Below are 17,390 nucleotides of genomic sequence, written 5' to 3'. Positions count from 1 at the left end.
GGCACTGGGACCATCGGATTGGCTGCACCACTGGACCCACACCACCCTCCCCACTTCCTCATCCCTCTGCCTCTTGGTAACTGGCAGTGACATACAGGACGTCAGGTGATTAACTCAACTCAGGGAGCAAAAAGACAAAGAAGTCAAGCAAACACGGTAAGTCACAGGACCAGGTATGTTTGTCAAGAGTACAGCAACACATTATATGTAGGGCTGCCTTTGGAGATGGTTCAGAAACTCCAGGTGGTGCAGAATTTGGTGACCAGGGCAACACACTTTGAACATGTAATGACTCAACTGCACCAGCAGCCAAGTCTGGGCCCAATTCAAAGTGCTGGTTTTGACCTATAAAACAACTTAGGACTGCAACATCCTTAGGTCTGCCTCTCCCCATATGAACTGACCTGGACCCTACAATCATTATCTGAGGCTGTTCTTCAGGTGCCTTCCTCAGAAGTGGTCCAAAAGGTGACAACACAGTTACGAGCCTTTCCTGTGGTGGCTCCCCAGTTGTGGAATGCTCTCCCCAAGAAGCCTTCCTTTCATATCTTTAGGCACCTAGTGAAAACCTTTCACTTCAACCAGGCGTTTGGCCCCTTTAGTGCTTATAGGACTAAGGTGTGAAACTTCCTTGCTATTTTTGCGACTGGATGCTGCAAGTTGTTTATGTATTCTTGCTATATTTATAATGTTGCAATGTGGTTTCTTGTATGTTATTATATTGTTGTTTTGCTATATTATTATGAAATTGTTACAATGTTGTTATCTTTCTATGAAATCATGAAATTGTTTTTGTAGTGTTTGTTTTAAATGCATCCCTGTTTCTTTGTTGCAAGCCACTTTGAGAATGATTCTTTGTGTGGGGAAGTGACCTGCAAATAAATGACTCCCAATCTAGATGCTGCTACATATGCCTATTTATTTCCTTACGGGTTTGCTTGTCCAAACGGCATCAGGTAGCATGTCATTGCTTTCGCCGCTGCCTTCAAAAGAGCATTAAATCTTCTTATTTCTTGTGTGGCAAATGATGAAACAATCTAGCAATTAATGATCTAATATGTCTGCTCCCATGTGGCTTAGGGAAACCAAATACAGAATCGTATTATACACAGTAGTTTTGATCAGTGCAGAACAGAACGAATGACACCGTCGGATAAGCTATTAACAAATCTGCTTTATTTTAGATTCAGGTAGGTAGCCATGTTGGTCTGACACAGTCGAAATAAAAAATAAAAAATTGTCCAGTAACACCTTATAGACCAATTAAGTTTGTTCTGGTATAAGTTTTTGTGTAAATGCACACTTCTTCAGATACACTGAAGTAGAAGTCACCAGACCCTTATATATATGCTTTATTCTAATTTGCTTTCCTCTGTTGCCATGTTTACTTTCTTAATTTTCAATAAGGTATGTAGGCTTACATTTTGCTTTTTTGCTCTTTTGTTTTCATTTTACAAAAGAGCAGTAATTATTCCTGAAAAGGGAAATCAAATAATATTTGTAAAGAGCAAAAGCAGGAGAAGACAGTTGAAAACTTTCTAATAAATAATTTTGTATGCAGGCTCTCTCTACGCTCAATCCATTATAGCTTGGAGCACAACAATATTGCTATCAGGTGCATCCACAGGTAATAGATGGTGCAATGACCTCCACTGGAAGCAACCTGTTAGTTAAGAGGTAGCATAAATAACTTTGCCCCAATGCTTTCTTCCCAAAAATCAAAGGCATTTTGGCAGAGAGGGGATTTAGAGCAGAGAAACTGAACTCTTTCCCTACTCACTGTTACTCTGTTCCAAATGACCCCCTAAGTAACTTTAGGAGTACCATATATTGAGGATCCATGTCACTGCTCAAGGTTTTGCAGCAAATCACAGAGAAGCAATAGAAGGCGTCCAATTTGAGCTCTGTGAAGCATTGGGCACACAGTTAATGCGGATGCAGATGCAAGATCATTTGTTTTTAATTAAGAGAAGAAATAAATTATTTAACTGGAGACATATTTATATGTAGACTTCATTTAGTCGACTGCATTGTGAACTGCTCGTCCCTTAGCCAGAAATACATTAAATATGGTATGTACTGACTTTAAATGGATTTAAGAAATCCAGGTTCACATATTTCCTTAGTCAGGAAATTCAAAGGAAGGATATGGTCAAGCAAAGGAAGGATATGGGCTTTCTCTCTTGGACTAACCAACCTCAAAAGGTTGTTATGAGTAAAGCTGCCATTTCAAAATTGCAAGTGAAGCCAAAAACTCCTCGGGAGGTAAGTTCAGATGTGCAAATCCAGCTCATGCTGTGGAACCAGCAAGTCGCCATTATGGGAAGCTATTCTCTCCAAATGCAGTCTACTTGCACAAGCCTCATGTGCAGAATACAATCATGGCTGAATAAAAACAGGGTATCTTTGTGTGGTAGCTGGGGATGATGTGCCTGTTTCATGCCAACAGGCCTCATATTATCCCAATGAATGAATCAGGAATCTCTGCAGGAATTCTGAATGAAAGCAAAGGGGGGCTACTGGTTTGTTGCTTTTATTTTTATTATGTGTTTTGTGGTTTTATATCTTGATTTTATTCTGTGAACTGCCCTGAGATCCCCGGGTATAGGGCGGTATATAAATTCAATAAATAATAATAATAATAATAATAATAATTTACAAGGCAAAAATGATTTCTCTCTATCTTTCAAACTATAGAGGAACCGTCAGCAAAAGCAGAATCAAGTCAGGGACAGGTGACATTAAATAGAGAGCCTCCAACCTCCTTCACCTGCAAAATGAAATGGGAACAGAAGTCAAACACAGTTTGCTTAAAACAATGTCTGGTTTTCCTTCTTGTTGGCTTTATGGGAGTTTGGGAAGGGTGACTCTTGTGTGCTATGTTTGTTACTGGTTATGCATGTATATGAACAAAAACAAGCTAAAAGCATTGGAATACAACAAGAGAAACTGGAAATTTCTCCTAAAGCTTTGGACAACATGAAGGGGGGGGGGGAATCACAGTTGGCTAATAGGTAAGAAGAGTCTTCTCCGTAATTTATATAAACCTAGGCTTTGAAGCTCTCCAAGGTTCAAATTAAGACATGGTGCAAATCTTCCTCTATCACTCATTGGTGCTTCAAATATTGCCACTCCAACACCCTGAGCATTGTGATCCCTGGGAGATTATGTGAACTCCATCACCCTGGAGAACTTTGTTTTCCAGGCTCCCTAATACCTGAGGAAGGTCCATTACCACAACCTGGGATAGCAGGGAGGAAAGGAGTCAAGGGTGACAGCTAGCTCAGATTTCATTCTGAGATGGAGAAAAATGTTTGGGGGGGGGGGGAATGCAAGCAAGTGCTATCTACGCCTGGACAAATGTACACACCAAAAAAGAAAATTACAAATTATGGTGTGCTTGTCCACGCCCATTCATTTTACACAAATACATGCACTAAACACATGTGAACAGCATGCAGAAAACCTTTGTTCCTGTACTTTTCTGCAGCCTCCCACAGGAGAGAAGGGAGAAGCAAAAACAACAAGCAGATGCTCTCAGGAAAAGATGAAGTTGTAATCTAGCCCATGTAGCTTACAGAGTTCCATAGGCAGCACAGCCCAAAGGAACATTCCATTTAAAATATATACTGAGAAAAACATTGGAGAAAAATAAAGGAGAAGGGAGGGTGAGGAAATCTGGTTTAATTATAACAGTACAGGCAACTGAGAGGAGGAAGAAAGAGAAGAGGGATGGGGAGGTACAGAAAAGAATATATGTCCTATGGGGTTTAGGCTTTGTGTCTGTTGGAAATACAAAGTAAGGGGTTCACTCAATAAGGTATATAGAAATAAATGAGACAGAATAAGTGTTGAAGGGGAAAACGTGACACCAAGCAGGCATTTGGGGATGGGGTGGGGCACAAGTTCTCAGCATACTGTTATTACTGAAGTGACTAAGCCACCATGCACTGTACAAAAATAGAACTCTTTGATCCTGGACCACGTTTCTGGAAAGTAATTCCTGTACACAAAACAGGATTGGAGGATGCATCTTTTAAAATTAATACTGAAATAGGGGTCTACAAAGCAAGGTGGGTTTATGGCTTTCCTTAGGAAATTAAAAGCTTATTTAACACTTTGGTATGACAACGTTTCAACAGAAATGGAGGTTTGGCATCTTAAGAGTTTCTCTGAACCGTTTAACAGATAGACACACTGTCTGTATTAGGTTATTATATGGTGATTACCCAGATCCTGGATGTACATAGCTGCTGTCAGAACTATCCCTTTTCAGAAATGTAACTTGCTGATTAAAAGCTGTTTGCCCCACATTTTATATATGTGATTAATATAACAATAGGGTACATTTATCCTGAAGGGGAAAAAAATCTTCAAATTTGCACAGACCCCAAATATTTTTGTTTGCAAAATATTGCAACAGAAACTCTCACAAGGCTGCTGAGAATAATGCACAGCTTAGTCTTATAAACGCTGTGTGTGTTCAGTTGAACTTATTCCCAAGTGTGTGCACTACAGGATGCCAGCCTCAGATCTATATGCCCATGTCTTTCGTTTTGCTCTGGGTGCCTGAGAACTCTCCATCAACTGAAGAATTGGAAAGGGCAATCAGATCATCTGTGGATGCAACATCTACTTTATTCCTTTTAATGAGACAAGTTCAAATGTTGCCCTACAGATGTAAAACCTTAATTAACCATGTACATAGTCTAACTGTGATACTCAGTTCTGACAATCAAGCAGCAACTTTTATTTATTTATCAATCAATTTATTCATCTTAAAAAAAAAGCTTGAGGAGGAAAACCTATCTAATTTTAAACAAGGCCTCTGCTTTCTAAATTGGGCTGTTTCACTTTTTTTCTTTGATCTGCTGTATTATTACTTAAAGCAGGAGCCTGCCAAACAAAAACAGAGAATATGAAGACACTTTTTAGCATGGAATTCAGTACGGGGGCATTTCTTTATTAGTTTTACAGAGTGGGGGGGGGGCAAAATTTTTGAAAGGAAGGTATAGATTCATTTCTGGGCTGAACCCGACCTACAAATCACACCCTATTATGTGAAGAAAGCCCTTGTACCAATTGTGTGGGACCACCTTATGCAACAGGAAGGGGGAAAGGTGCACTTTCCTACTTCACAAATTCTGGGCACTGAAAAGAGGCTCTAAGAATATCCTTCAAATTTTAAGCTGACCTGCTCTGCTCAAACTCAGCCGAATCACCACCAAAGTGAGAGGCTCTTAGTGATTAAAAGCAAGTCTGTCATTTCCTTATTTAGACTCTTCAGATGAAGTAATGTGTCCGTGGCCCCATTAGCGAAAGCATGCCTCTAGTTAAGAACAGTTTCAGGTTAAGAACGGAGCTCTGGAATGAATTAAGTTCGTAACTAGAGGTACCACTGTACCGCTATGGGATGAATACTTCTCCCCACCTTGCCTTAATAATTGTGACTGTATATCAAGCCTTGTTCCAATGAATTGTGTGTGTCTGCATGGAGGGCAGACTTCTCCTAAGCCCTTTGCTGTAATTACACAGTGGTTAATCTATTTCGTCTAAAACTTAAAGTGGAGGGGGGTTTTTTGCGGGGGGGGGGGGATGAACAGCCTAAGAGAGAGAGAGCAGCCAGGGAGATCAAGCCACACAAGCGCAAAAACCCAGCAGGATGAAAAGGTCATCAGATCTGGTGCTGCTTCTGGTGTCATTTCCCGCGTTTGTCCCTTGGTGGAGTTGTCGAGTTAGATTTCTCCATGCCGTCAAACCGCTTAAACTATTCGCTACTTCTATCCACCGCCCCGCAACACACACACACACACACACACACACACACACACACACAAGCAAATGATCGACTACCGTGTTCACACTGCATTTAACCTTTTCCTTACAGTATTATCGTAATCCACGTGACCCCTTCCGAAATCCTGCTTGGAGAATCTGATCTACCTGTGTATGTCGCCGGGAGAATGGTGGCTTTAAAAATGTCCCCCTCACCCTCCCTCCCCTCGCCGGAAAAAAGCCCCAAACCTCGACATCTTTGCAGGTGTAAGGATGTGTGCGCGCGCGCGTATCCCCCCGGATCTGTTTTTCCTTCTCAAATTTTAGAGCCTAATATGACTATAGTATATATATTTAAAAAAACCTTGGGGACTCTTATGGAGACGTCTCGCTCCATCTAGTGTAGGAGGAGAAGATGGGAAATTGCATCAGTTAGGCTGCTTACCTTGCACGCTTACTTGGGAGTATATACCATTGACTGAACCGGGGCTTACCTCTGAGTAGACATACAGAGGCCTGGCACTGTAAATAAATCAGCCTACCATTTCCACCATCTCCGATGGAAAGGTATGTCGGCTGCAAAACTCAGGAACTACCCGATGAGGAAACATTGCCGAGGGTTGCCAGGAAGTTAAAGGAAAGGAAGAGACGAGGACACATGAACATGAGACCCATCACCTCGCCGTGGGAATCCCGCACTTAGCGTAAAATCTGGGGGCCTCAGCGAGCCCCATTGATATTCTTGGGCGTGCGAGATAGTCGCTATTCTCTGCGCTCCCCCGTTTGGATTCCAAGGAACAGGGACTCACACGGAGCACTGCAATGAGCGCGGAGAGCCTTTCCCAACTCAACAGGGAGGCGATCACCGCACGATCCGGAGAGAGATCGCGCGTACCCGGGTCTCCTGCCTCTCCTTTCCCCCTCCTCCCGCGATACGTAAGCCCAGGCACGTGGCGCAAAAGCAGCGCGTCCGCGGTGCCCGTTTCCCACGCCGCCTTCCCGCAATCTTGCCTGGCAGAGGAAGGAGAGGAGCGGGTGACCCGCCGTCCCTGGCGCTCTCTCCGACAGATGCGTCAACAACCCCGCGAGAAGGAGCTTGCTGCGCTCCTGCGCAAGGAAGGCATTGCAGAGCGGACGGATAGAGAGAGGGACAGCACGCGAAGAGCGGTCCCAGGGAAGAGAATTGGGGACAAGGAGAGAGAGAGAGAGAGAGAGAGAGAGAATATGAATGTGTGCGAAACAGATATTTGCCAAGGGGAGGAGGAGAGAGAGGTGGATGCACTGCAAGAGAGGAATTGTGGGAATCGTTCTGGGGAAGACTGGAGGCAGGGAGGGAGAGTGGAGAGGTTTCCTGGAAATAGTCTGCAAAAACGGGGATACGCTGAAAGACTAGGAGAGGGGGGTAGTGGGAATACTTGAAAGGATGGGGGAGGGGGAGCCTGCAAACGCTGGGGAGATCGCGTGCAGGGGAGGCAGTCGGCCGAAGAAAGGATGCGGAAGCTGACAAAGCTGTAGGAAAGAGCAGACGAGAGAGCCGGCGGCGGGGTGGAGAGCAGAGACAGAGAGAGAGATGCAAAGCGAGTGATGCTGCAGTTGGAAATGGAGACTCTGTTCCTTTGGACAGGGACGCAGCGCGTTCCCCGCCCATGAGACCGCAGTGTGCACCAAGCAGCGCGCCTGGCCGAAGAAAGAACCGATCCCGGTTCGCCATCGATTTCGAGGGAACTCGCGTCGCCTGCCAGCCTTCTTGCAAGCCCAGTTCCAGGGCATGTTCCAATTGCGCTTGTTCTCCCGCGTTAAGCGCATTGCAAGTTTCTTTTAAAAATGGGGAAAAAAGAAACATAATTAAAATGCAACGCAGAATGGCTTGATTTCTACGGGTCGACTTATTTACCTGTCTGTTTTCTAAAGGAAGCCCAGGGGGGAAACGCAATGCAATGGTTTGCAATGCAATGCAATGGATTGTAATGCAACACAATGCAATGCGATGTAATTGTAGCGCACTCTCTGGCAGGGCTGCCGAGTTCTTGGGGATCGCTGCTGGCACGCCTGGAGCTCCCGCAGGGGCAAGAGTCGCCGCCGCCTCCCAAGACGGCGCGGGCGCGCCCCAGCACCGAGGAGGGGCGGAGGGGAAGGCGGAGGCAGAGAGAGAGGTTTTTGACAAAGTCAAGTTGCTTGGCAAATAAAGCGGAGATTTGGTATTAATCCCACTTAACCCGCTGAGAAGCTGCCGGAGCTGCCCGCCTCCCTCTTTCCTCCCCCTCCCTCCTCCTCCCCCCACCCCCCACGCACCGGGACTGCGGCGATGCGCACTGAGTCTGCGCCAAGTCGCCTCTTTTCTCGCTGATGCTGCAGATCTGACAAACCCAGGGTCTCCGGCGGGGTCCACGGAGGCGGGGCTTAGGAGGCTCGCCGGCCAACCAGGGAGGGCGCGAGCGAGCTCGAGCGCCCGCAGCTGTTGCCGCCGCGCCAGTCGCGCGCCAAAAGGAGGGGAGCCCCCTCTCGCCTCAGAGGAAGCGCGGAATCATGTCTGAGTCAGACATAGCGGCGGCGGCGGCGGGAGCCTCCAGCCCGCCGCTGTCTCTCTTTCCAAAGCGGCTCTCCCGTTCCCCGCTCTCGCGCGCCACACGTTCCTTCCCAGAAAACCTCCTTCATTTTGTGAGGGAGCTGAGTCACCCGCAGAAAGGAAGCCTCTTGCCGCCCTCGCCGCGCGGCGTCAAAAAGACGTGCGCGGCTCCCCTCAGAAACAAGCGAGGAACAGGTTTCTCTCCTCCTGCAGCTGCCGTTGCCATTCCGCACCCCGCGTGCCCTCCCCACGCGTGCCCTGGGCCCAGCCCAGATGCCTCAGGGTCTCCTCCCCGCCTCTCCTCCCTCCCTCCGCCGGAGTGGAGAGGAGGAGGAGGAGGCCGAGTAACTGAGGAAGAAAAGGCGGGAGGAGGCGCGCGAGCGGGCGGCGCCGGTCGCCCCTCCGAAAAGAGCGGAGGCCAGCAAATGCCGCGGGCGATTAAGCACGCCAAAGTCGAGAGAAGGAGAAAGGAGGCGAGGCGGCGGGTCGCCGCCAGAAGCCGAGTGGACGGAGTTGGCGCGAAAGTTGGCTCCCCTCACGACGCGGCTACATTTTGCGGTGTGTCAGAAACGAGCGCTCTCCTCACGTTGCCAACTCCGAGCTCTCTCTCTCACACACACACACGTCCTCCCACACCGCCACTTCCACCGCAGTCTCGGCGCCTCACAGAAAAGGGAGAGATTCAATGTTATAAATGTGAGGGTCCTAATCTCGGGAGGATCTCTGTGGGGAGAGAGGCTCGAGATCCCTCTCCTGGATCCCACCCTATTAGCCGCAGCCTTGTCATCTGCTTGCCTCTGTAATACCCCCCCCCCAAAAAAAAAACACAACACAAATCCACACAGCGAAAAGTTTCAAAAAAAAAAAGCACCCGAAGGCAACTACTCTCGGATCCACGTGATCTCACCACGCCGCTCCTTGCCCGACCCCAAGAGCTTTCCCTTTCCACCCCCCAAGTTAGGGACGTGGGGGAGTGAAGAGCGACGCTGACAACCCAGAGAGCGAGGAGGATGCTTTTCAAGCTCCTTTCAGCACCCATGAAAGGACTGCTCCCCTAAATATGTGTCGGGAGGTGGCACGGCAAGGTCCGGTCGGGCCAGCTCGGGGGATCTAGGGATCGAGGGATCTCGCTGCGGGAGGCCGCTTGCCCACTTGCCAGCAGCAGCAACGGCAGAGGGTAAATGCTGGGCTTTTCTGGAGTGCAGCGCTCGGCGGCGGCTCCCAACTCCTCCCCATTCTCTCTCCCTCGCTCTCTCTTTCTCTGCCTGCCTCTCGCTCTCAGCCTACAGTGCACAGGCGGCTCTGCAGCAGCAGCAGCAGAGCAGAGTCACCGAGAGAGGCTTCCCAGCAGCTTCCCAGCCACTTCGGGCAAAACTTGATGCTCCGCTGCTTTTTTTTTTTTCCTCTCCTCCTTCCTCCCTTTCCTGGGAAGCGTCACGCTCGCCGGGTGTGCGTGTGTGTGTCAGAGGGAGGAAAGAGCCGAGCGAGCTTCCCTGCACCAAGCAGCCGCACTTGAGCGAGACGAGCCAGGAAAAGGGGGCTTTACAAACAAGCACAATTGCAGATCTCGCCCGGAGTGGCGGTCCAGGGAAACTACTGACTCGGATCGTCTCTCGTTTGCAACCCGGACTCTGCTTCGATTAAAATCAATCCTCCTCCAGCGCTGCATTTGGACATTTATTTTGGGATTGGTGCTTTTTTTTATTTTTAAGAGATCTCTCTTCTCCCCCCCCCCCCATTCCGCAGCTATGGATGTAATTCCGAATCGGCGGTGGTAATTCACGTGGGAAGAAGATCCAGTTACATCTCTTCCTTTTTCCCACCCCCTTCTGCCTCGGGTATATATCCATGAGGGGGGAGCCTTAGAATAATCGCCTTCGGGGACACACACACACACACAGCCAGCAGCCAACCTTTGTGCTCACCTTTGAACTGGGGAGGAAAAGGGGGATGAAGTTCAGCGCTGCTTTCGCTGCATTGGGACGGCAAGGAAGAAGCAAGGGAGCGAGCCAGAGACTGCAATCTCATTTGTGAATCGCTCTCCCTAGTGCTGCAGCCTCCGATTGCTCTAACACATGCAGTGTAAATGCAGGTAAGACGCACACGCACACCAACTGCGGATGCAAAAAAACAAACTTGGGACTGTTGTATCGTGTGTGTGTGTGTGTGCGTGCGCGCTCGCGAGACGGGGGGAAAAGAGATCTATCTATGTGCATTCCCCTCCATCCTTGTTGCATTCCGGACGAACATCTCCTGCAGATTTTGTACCATGTTGCATTGTGACCAATGACCTTGCGCAGAGTTTTGTTTTTTTAAATATACAGTATATTGAAGAAGAACTCTCCTCTCTCTAGAAGGACCTGAACATTGGAGGCGATCTCTTAAAGATGGATTTAGGCGCTATCCTGACAACCAAAGGGGATTTCTTGAGAACTGATCTGTAATACAAGGCAGACGAAGCAATCCTCCCAAATATCTATACAGCTGTCGCATCACTGGAGACTGGGCATATTTTTTCCCCTCTCTTTATTTTGGGGCTATTTTTACTCTTCCCCCATTCCATCTTTAGCTAAGAGGATTTGGAGGCTGCCTTGTCTTTTTCCTTTCCGCCGGACACCAGCGCTCTCTGAATGAAGCAATTTACATTCCACCCGCCCTCCCACCCCTTCGTCGGCGTGTGTATGCGGAGTGGAGGGGGGAGAGAGAAACAGAAGAGCTAATTCCACGGCGGTGGCAAACGGCTAGGAAGAGGCAGGCAGGCAAGCAGGCAGAGAGGAAAGAGTGCGAATTGAACTGGACTGGAGTAAAAAAGAAGGCGGCGGGGGAGGAGTTGGTTGCATCAAATCCCTCGCTGCTGCTGCTGCTGCTCTTGCTTTTCTTGCAAACCTTGCAAAGTGATTACAGTGCCATCGGAGGGGGTGGAGGAGAAGGAGGAGGAGGAAGAGGCGGAACTCCCCCCCCTCCTTCATCCTATCTGCCGAGATGAATCTTTAAAAAAGCAAAATACACTTGCCCGGTGAACTGTGAGTATAGAGCAACTGCAAAAGGAAGGGGGGAACGAGAGGTGGGGAAGAGCCGCCAGCCAACCCCAGATCCCCTCCCTCCTCCTCCCCTTCACCCTTTTTTGCGCCAGATGGGATGAGACCCGAAGTTTTCTGCAGAAGCAGGAGGATTTTATAATTGATCACCACCCTCATCACCTCCATCCTTCCCTCCACCCCCCCACCCCCCGCCAAACGCCGAGGCATCTTCTTGTTGGCTTGCCAAGGGGGGCGTTTATTGGCACGGGTGGGCAGAGGAAGGTGGTGGTGGTGGGGTCTTTCATTGGGTGCTCAAGAAGATGTGGAAGATGCGGACGCTCCTGGGCTTTGTGCAGTGCTGCTACTGCTGCTGCTGCTTCTTGCTCTTGCTGCCGCCTCCGCTTTGGGTCAGCCTGGCGGCGGCTAAACAAGTGCTGAGATACCGGCTGGCCGAGGAAGGACCTGCCGACATCCGCATCGGCAACGTGGCTTCGGACCTGGGCATCGTGACGGGCTCGGGCGAGGTGACGTTCAGCCTGGAGTCCGGCTCCGACTACCTGAAGATCGACAACATGACGGGCGAGTTGAGCACCACCGAGAGGCGCATCGACCGCGAGAAGCTGCCGCAGTGCCAGATGATCTTCGACGAGAACGAGTGCTTCTTGGACTTCGAGGTGTCCGTGATCGGCCCGTCGCAGAGCTGGGTAGACCTCTTCGAAGGCCGGGTCATCATCCTGGACATCAACGACAACACCCCTACCTTCCCCTCCCCCGTGCTCACCCTTACCGTCGAGGAGAACCGCCCCGTGGGCACCCTCTACCTGCTGCCCACTGCCACCGACAGGGACTTCGGGCGCAACGGCATCGAGCGCTACGAGCTGATCCAAGAGCCCGATGGGGGCCGACGGGGCGGGGGGAGTTCGGCTTCTGCCACCTCCGACAGCGCCCTCTACCCCGGGGGCGGCAAGAGGAGGCAAGAGGCCGACGGCGGGGCCCGGAGCAGCGTGTTTGAGCTGCAGGTGGCGGACACCCCCGATGGCGAGAAGCAGCCCCAGTTGATCGTCAAAGGGGCGCTGGATCGGGAGCAGCGGGACTCGTACGAGCTGACTCTGCGGGTGCGCGACGGCGGAGATCCGGCGCGCTCCTCGCAGGCCATCTTGAGAGTGCTTATCACCGACGTGAACGACAACAGCCCCCGCTTCGAGAAGAGCGTCTATGAGGCCGACCTGGCTGAGAACAGCAGCCCCGGCACCCCGATCCTGCAGCTGAGGGCGGCGGACTCCGACGTCGGGGTGAACGGCCAGATCGAGTACGTCTTCGGGGCAGCCACCGAGTCCGTGCGCCGCCTGCTGCGCCTCGACGAGTCGTCGGGCTGGCTCAGCGTGCTGCACCGCATCGACCGCGAGGAAGTGAACCAGCTCCGCTTCACCGTCATGGCCAGGGACCGCGGGCAGCCCCCCAAGACGGACAAGGCCACGGTGGTGCTCAACATCCGCGACGAGAACGACAACGTGCCCACCATCGACATCCGTAAGATCGGGCGCATCCCGCTGCGCGACGGGGTGGCCAGCGTGGCCGAAGACGTCCTGGTGGACACCCCCATCGCCCTGGTGCAAGTGTCCGACCGGGATCAGGGCGAGAACGGCGTGGTGACCTGCACCGTGGTGGGCGACGTGCCTTTCCAGCTCAAGCCGGCCAGCGAGGGTGAAGGGGAGCCCCAGAACAAGCGCAAGTATTTCCTGCACACCTCGGCGCCTCTGGACTATGAGGCCGTGCGAGACTACAACGTGGTCATCGTGGCCGTGGACTCTGGCAGCCCCAGCCTGTCCAGCAACAACTCCCTGCTGGTGCGCGTCGGGGACACCAACGACAACCCGCCCGTTTTCAGCCAGGCCGTGCTGGAGGTATCCTTCCCGGAGAACAACGCTCCTGGAGAGCGCGTGGCCACGGTGATAGCCACGGACGCCGACAGTGGCAAGAACGCCGAGATTGCCTATTCCCTGGAGCCTTCCCCGCTCTCTGCCGAGTCTCCCGGAGGCCTCTTCACCATCGACCCCGATTCCGGGGACGTGCGCGTCCAGGCCGTTTTGGATCGCGAGCAGAGGGACACATACGAGTTCCAGGTGACGGCCCGGGACAAAGGGGTCCCGTCGCTGCAGGGCTCCACCACAGTGGTGGTGCGCGTGGCCGACCGCAACGACAACGAGCCGCGCTTCATGCAGGACGTGTTCACCTTCTACGTCAAGGAGAACCTGCAGCCCAACAGCCCAGTGGGCATGGTGACAGTGATGGACGCCGACAAGGGGCGCAACGCGCAGCTCAGCCTCTCCATACAGCCCGGGGACCAAGGGCAAGGCGCGCCGGGCATCTTCTCCATCGAGAACGACACGGGCACCATCTATTCGACGGTCTCGTTCGACCGCGAGCTGCAGACCAGCTACACCTTCAAGGTAAAGGCCGTGGACGGAGGAGAGCCGGCCCGCTCGGCCACGGCCACCGTGTCGCTCTTCGTCATGGATGAGAACGACAACGCGCCCGTGGTCACGTCTCCGGCCAACAGCTCCTACAAGGTGCTGCCGCCGTCCAGCAACGTGCGCTCCGTGGTGACCACGGTGCAGGCCAAAGACGCGGACGCTGGCCAGAACGCGGAGCTGAGCTATAGCATCGTGGGCGGCAACCCGTTCAAGCTGTTCGAGATCGACCCGTCGAGCGGCGTCGTGTCTCTGGTGGGCAAGCTGGCGCCCAAGCACTACGGCCTGCACCGCCTGGTGGTGCAGGTCAACGACAGCGGGCAGCCTCCGCAGTCCACCACGGCGCTGCTGCACGTCTTCGTCAACGAGAGCCTGGCCAACGCCACCGTCGTGGAGAGCCAAGTGGCGCGCAGCCTGCACACGCCGCTGGCGCACGACATCGCCGGCGACCCCAGCTACGAGTTAAGCAAGCAGCGCCTCAGCATCGTCGTGGGCGTGGTGGCCGGCATCATGACCGTGGTCCTGCTCATCCTGGTGGTCGTCATGGCGCGCTACTGCCGCTCCAAGGGCAAGCACGGCGGCTACGAGGCCGGCAAGAAGGACCACGAGGACTTCTTCACGCCGCAGCAGCACGACAAGGCCAAGAAGCCCAAGAAGGACAAGAAAGGCAAGAAGCAAGGCAAGCAGCCCCTCTACAGCAGCATCGTCACGGTCGAGGCTTCCAAGCCCAATGGGCAGCGCTACGACGGCGTCAACGAGAAGCTGTCCGGGGACAGCCCCAGCATGAGCCGCTACCGCTCCGTCAACGGCGGGCCCGGCAGCCCGGATCTGGCCAGGCATTACAAATCCAGCTCACCTTTGCCCACGGTGCAGCTGCACCCGCAGTCCCCCACCGCCGGGAAAAAACACCAGGCCGTCCAGGAACTGCCCCCGGCCAACACCTTCGTAGGCGCTGGGGACAACATCTCCATCGGCTCGGACCACTGCTCCGAGTACAGCTGTCAAGCCAGCAGCAAGTACAGCAAGCAGGTAAGGCGGATGGAGGCATGCAGGGGTGGGAGGGGTGGGTGGGGAGAAGGGTGGGGGGAGCTCACCCCCTTTACACCCTTCATAGCCGTTCACAGGCACAGGCTCGCCTGCTGCTCCTCTCCCACAGGCAGTCAAGCCCCAGCCCACACCTGTTTTACAACCACTCACCGCCAGAATCTGCCTTTAGGTGTATATTTTATGAATTAACATTTCCTCAACTAAGAATCACAGGAGCACCAATGCAAACAGAATTTCTGTTCCCAATGTTAAGGTGCCTTTTAGTATGACGATCCACCCTGGTTGTGAGGATGACAGACAGCCTGTTTGAAAAGCCTTAAGACTAAACTGTTAATCTAGATGAAAGGGATACTTGCACTCAGACACACCTGCTATTACTCCTCCTACACTTACACACACATGCAGCCACTTCTCTAATTTACACCTGTTCTTCCCCTCCCTTTTACAGTCACGCTCACACCTACACACAACAAGCTTCCCAGTGCCTTCCCAGTACCATTACTGTAGTCTGAAATAATTAGAACTCTAAAGAACCAAAGTCACTAACACTAATGCTGATTGGAAGAATGGGCATGCATTTATGGTCAAAAATCAACTTCCTTTCTCAACTTTTACATACACCAGCCTTGAGTGGATGGGGCAGTTAAAGCCAAGTGTGTTAATAGTAAACGATAATTTCAGTTAAATGATTTTCAAAGGCATAGTCAGACCTGCCATAGCCCTCCCATATTTCACAGCTGTTGAAGGCTCACCACCCATCACACAACTATCTGTCCTAAGAAAGTTTCCCCACTGTATTACACACCACAGCCACTATAGTGGCTCTTTCTTTCTTTCTTTCTTTCTTTCTTTCTTTCTTTCTTTCTTTCCAACACACACACACAGCCAGAAACTTAAATTTCTGCACGCACAATCCCATCTCTTGCATCTAATCCAACATACTCTTATTATAGGAATATATGCAAAATATCATATATATATATATATATATATATATATATATATATATATATATCCCAAAATATTCTGGTTCAATGATTTCGAGAGTCATTTTGGAAAATATAGTAAGGATCACTTCATACAGAACAGAGCAATTAACATGCACTGCTGAGCAAAAAAACCCACCTCTTTTTGCTATTCCTGAAATACCCTGCTTATTAGTAGGCCAAGATAATTGAAGTATGAAGAGGAAACTATTAATTTCAGTTAAATGATCATCGGACTGTGCCTTCACACTGTTTGGCAGCACACACACACTGACACACAGAATGGAACGAAAGAATTAGCAATGTAGGAAGTCAGAGATGTCTCCAGTCTTCAGTTCCACTCCACCCCCTTTCCCCCTTCTCCCATTTAGTCACACATCCAACTGGCACAGAGCCATAAATGGAAACAGACACACAATTGTGCCTACCTACAATTGCATGTGCACATGTGAGCGCACACAAGGGGGATGGGGCGACACCACACAAGCACACAGAAACACATTCAAAGGCTGCAAAGCAGACAGGGCCAGCTGGAGTGCAAAGCAGCCCATCTACTTGCTGGGTCCATTAGATGCTTTTGAGAGGAATCCCTGAATGAGCATGTGGATCTGAGAATTCCACTGTAGCATCCTCTGCAAGAATGCAATGGATGCTGGAGTGTGCTTCTCAATCTGTGAAATTTAGAGTGGGAGTGGGAATCTATTGGGCTGGTGCTGCAAGTAGCTAAAAGCTCATCAACAAACACAAGAAGCCTCCACTCTGTGGCTCCCCACCCCCACCCCAAGCACCAGTTAAATAGATCAGGTACAGCCACTTGACCTACCAACAGTGAGAAAATAATGGTATGGATGCCTCTCTGCCTTCACAAGCCGGGAGTTGCAGTCAGGTGAAGGCATTAGGCTCACTAAAGTTTCCAAGTCCAGATCCTGAGAATGCTTCCATACCTTTTGTGGATGAAACCTTCTACCAGGTGCAACTTCTTCTCACCACTTTCCATGAGGAAAGCAGCACCTGTTGATACCACCCCCTTCTTTGTGACTCCTAACAGGTACAGGAAGCATGCCAAGATCTTGGCACTAGGAACCCTCTTTCACATATCACTACAGAGGAAGCTACTGCCCGAAAGCAAATGAGCTCTCATCATATGCAGCCCTGCATACAAGTAGATAGTAGCAAGTATCCTGTAGAAGCGAAAGTGAACCCCGTTTCCCAGCTATATTGTCACTCTATCCTCACTCACATGGGCTTGGTTAATCCCAAACAGCTTTTTTTGTTACAAGGTTTTGTTCGCACTGTGGTTACTCTTGGAGAGGAAAATGTTGCAAGCCACTAGAGGTAGACACCCAGCCAAAAACAGGCCCATTGAAGTCTGCTGTACTCTGACACTTTTAATATTGTCAAGGGCTAGGCAGTGAGAAAGAGAACAGTTTACCATTACAGTAGGTATGATTTTCTACATAACCAGGGTGTTTTAATCTAATGGGCTTTGTAGTTGTGAGGTTGGAAAGCAACTGACACTAAACAC

General features: G+C 50.8%; 1 protein-coding gene across 6 annotated transcripts in view; it reads left to right on the top strand.

The window, feature by feature from the left end:
• Positions 1-9,334: 9,334 nt before the first annotated feature.
• PCDH7 (protocadherin 7) overlaps positions 9,335-17,390 on the top strand; it is a 413,484-nt gene continuing 405,428 nt past the window's right edge. For 4 of the 6 annotated variants that reach the window (XM_083459782.1, XM_083459781.1, XM_083459783.1 and 1 more), the window contains exon 1: positions 9,345-14,861. In XM_083459782.1, coding sequence (XP_083315908.1) covers positions 11,682-14,861 — 3,180 coding nt within the window. In that variant the 5' untranslated portion in view covers positions 9,345-11,681. Of the gene's footprint in view, positions 14,862-17,390 lie in introns of all 6 variants that reach the window. The other 2 variants (XM_083459780.1, XM_083459785.1) reach the window with 2 other exon arrangements.

The sequence above is a fragment of the Podarcis liolepis genome (assembly GCF_965112155.1).
Source record: "Podarcis liolepis genome assembly, chromosome: 9".
Taxonomy (NCBI): Eukaryota; Metazoa; Chordata; class Lepidosauria; order Squamata; family Lacertidae; genus Podarcis; species Podarcis liolepis.
Note: the sequence above shows the minus strand (reverse complement) of the source record. Positions and strands in the feature narration are given on the sequence as shown.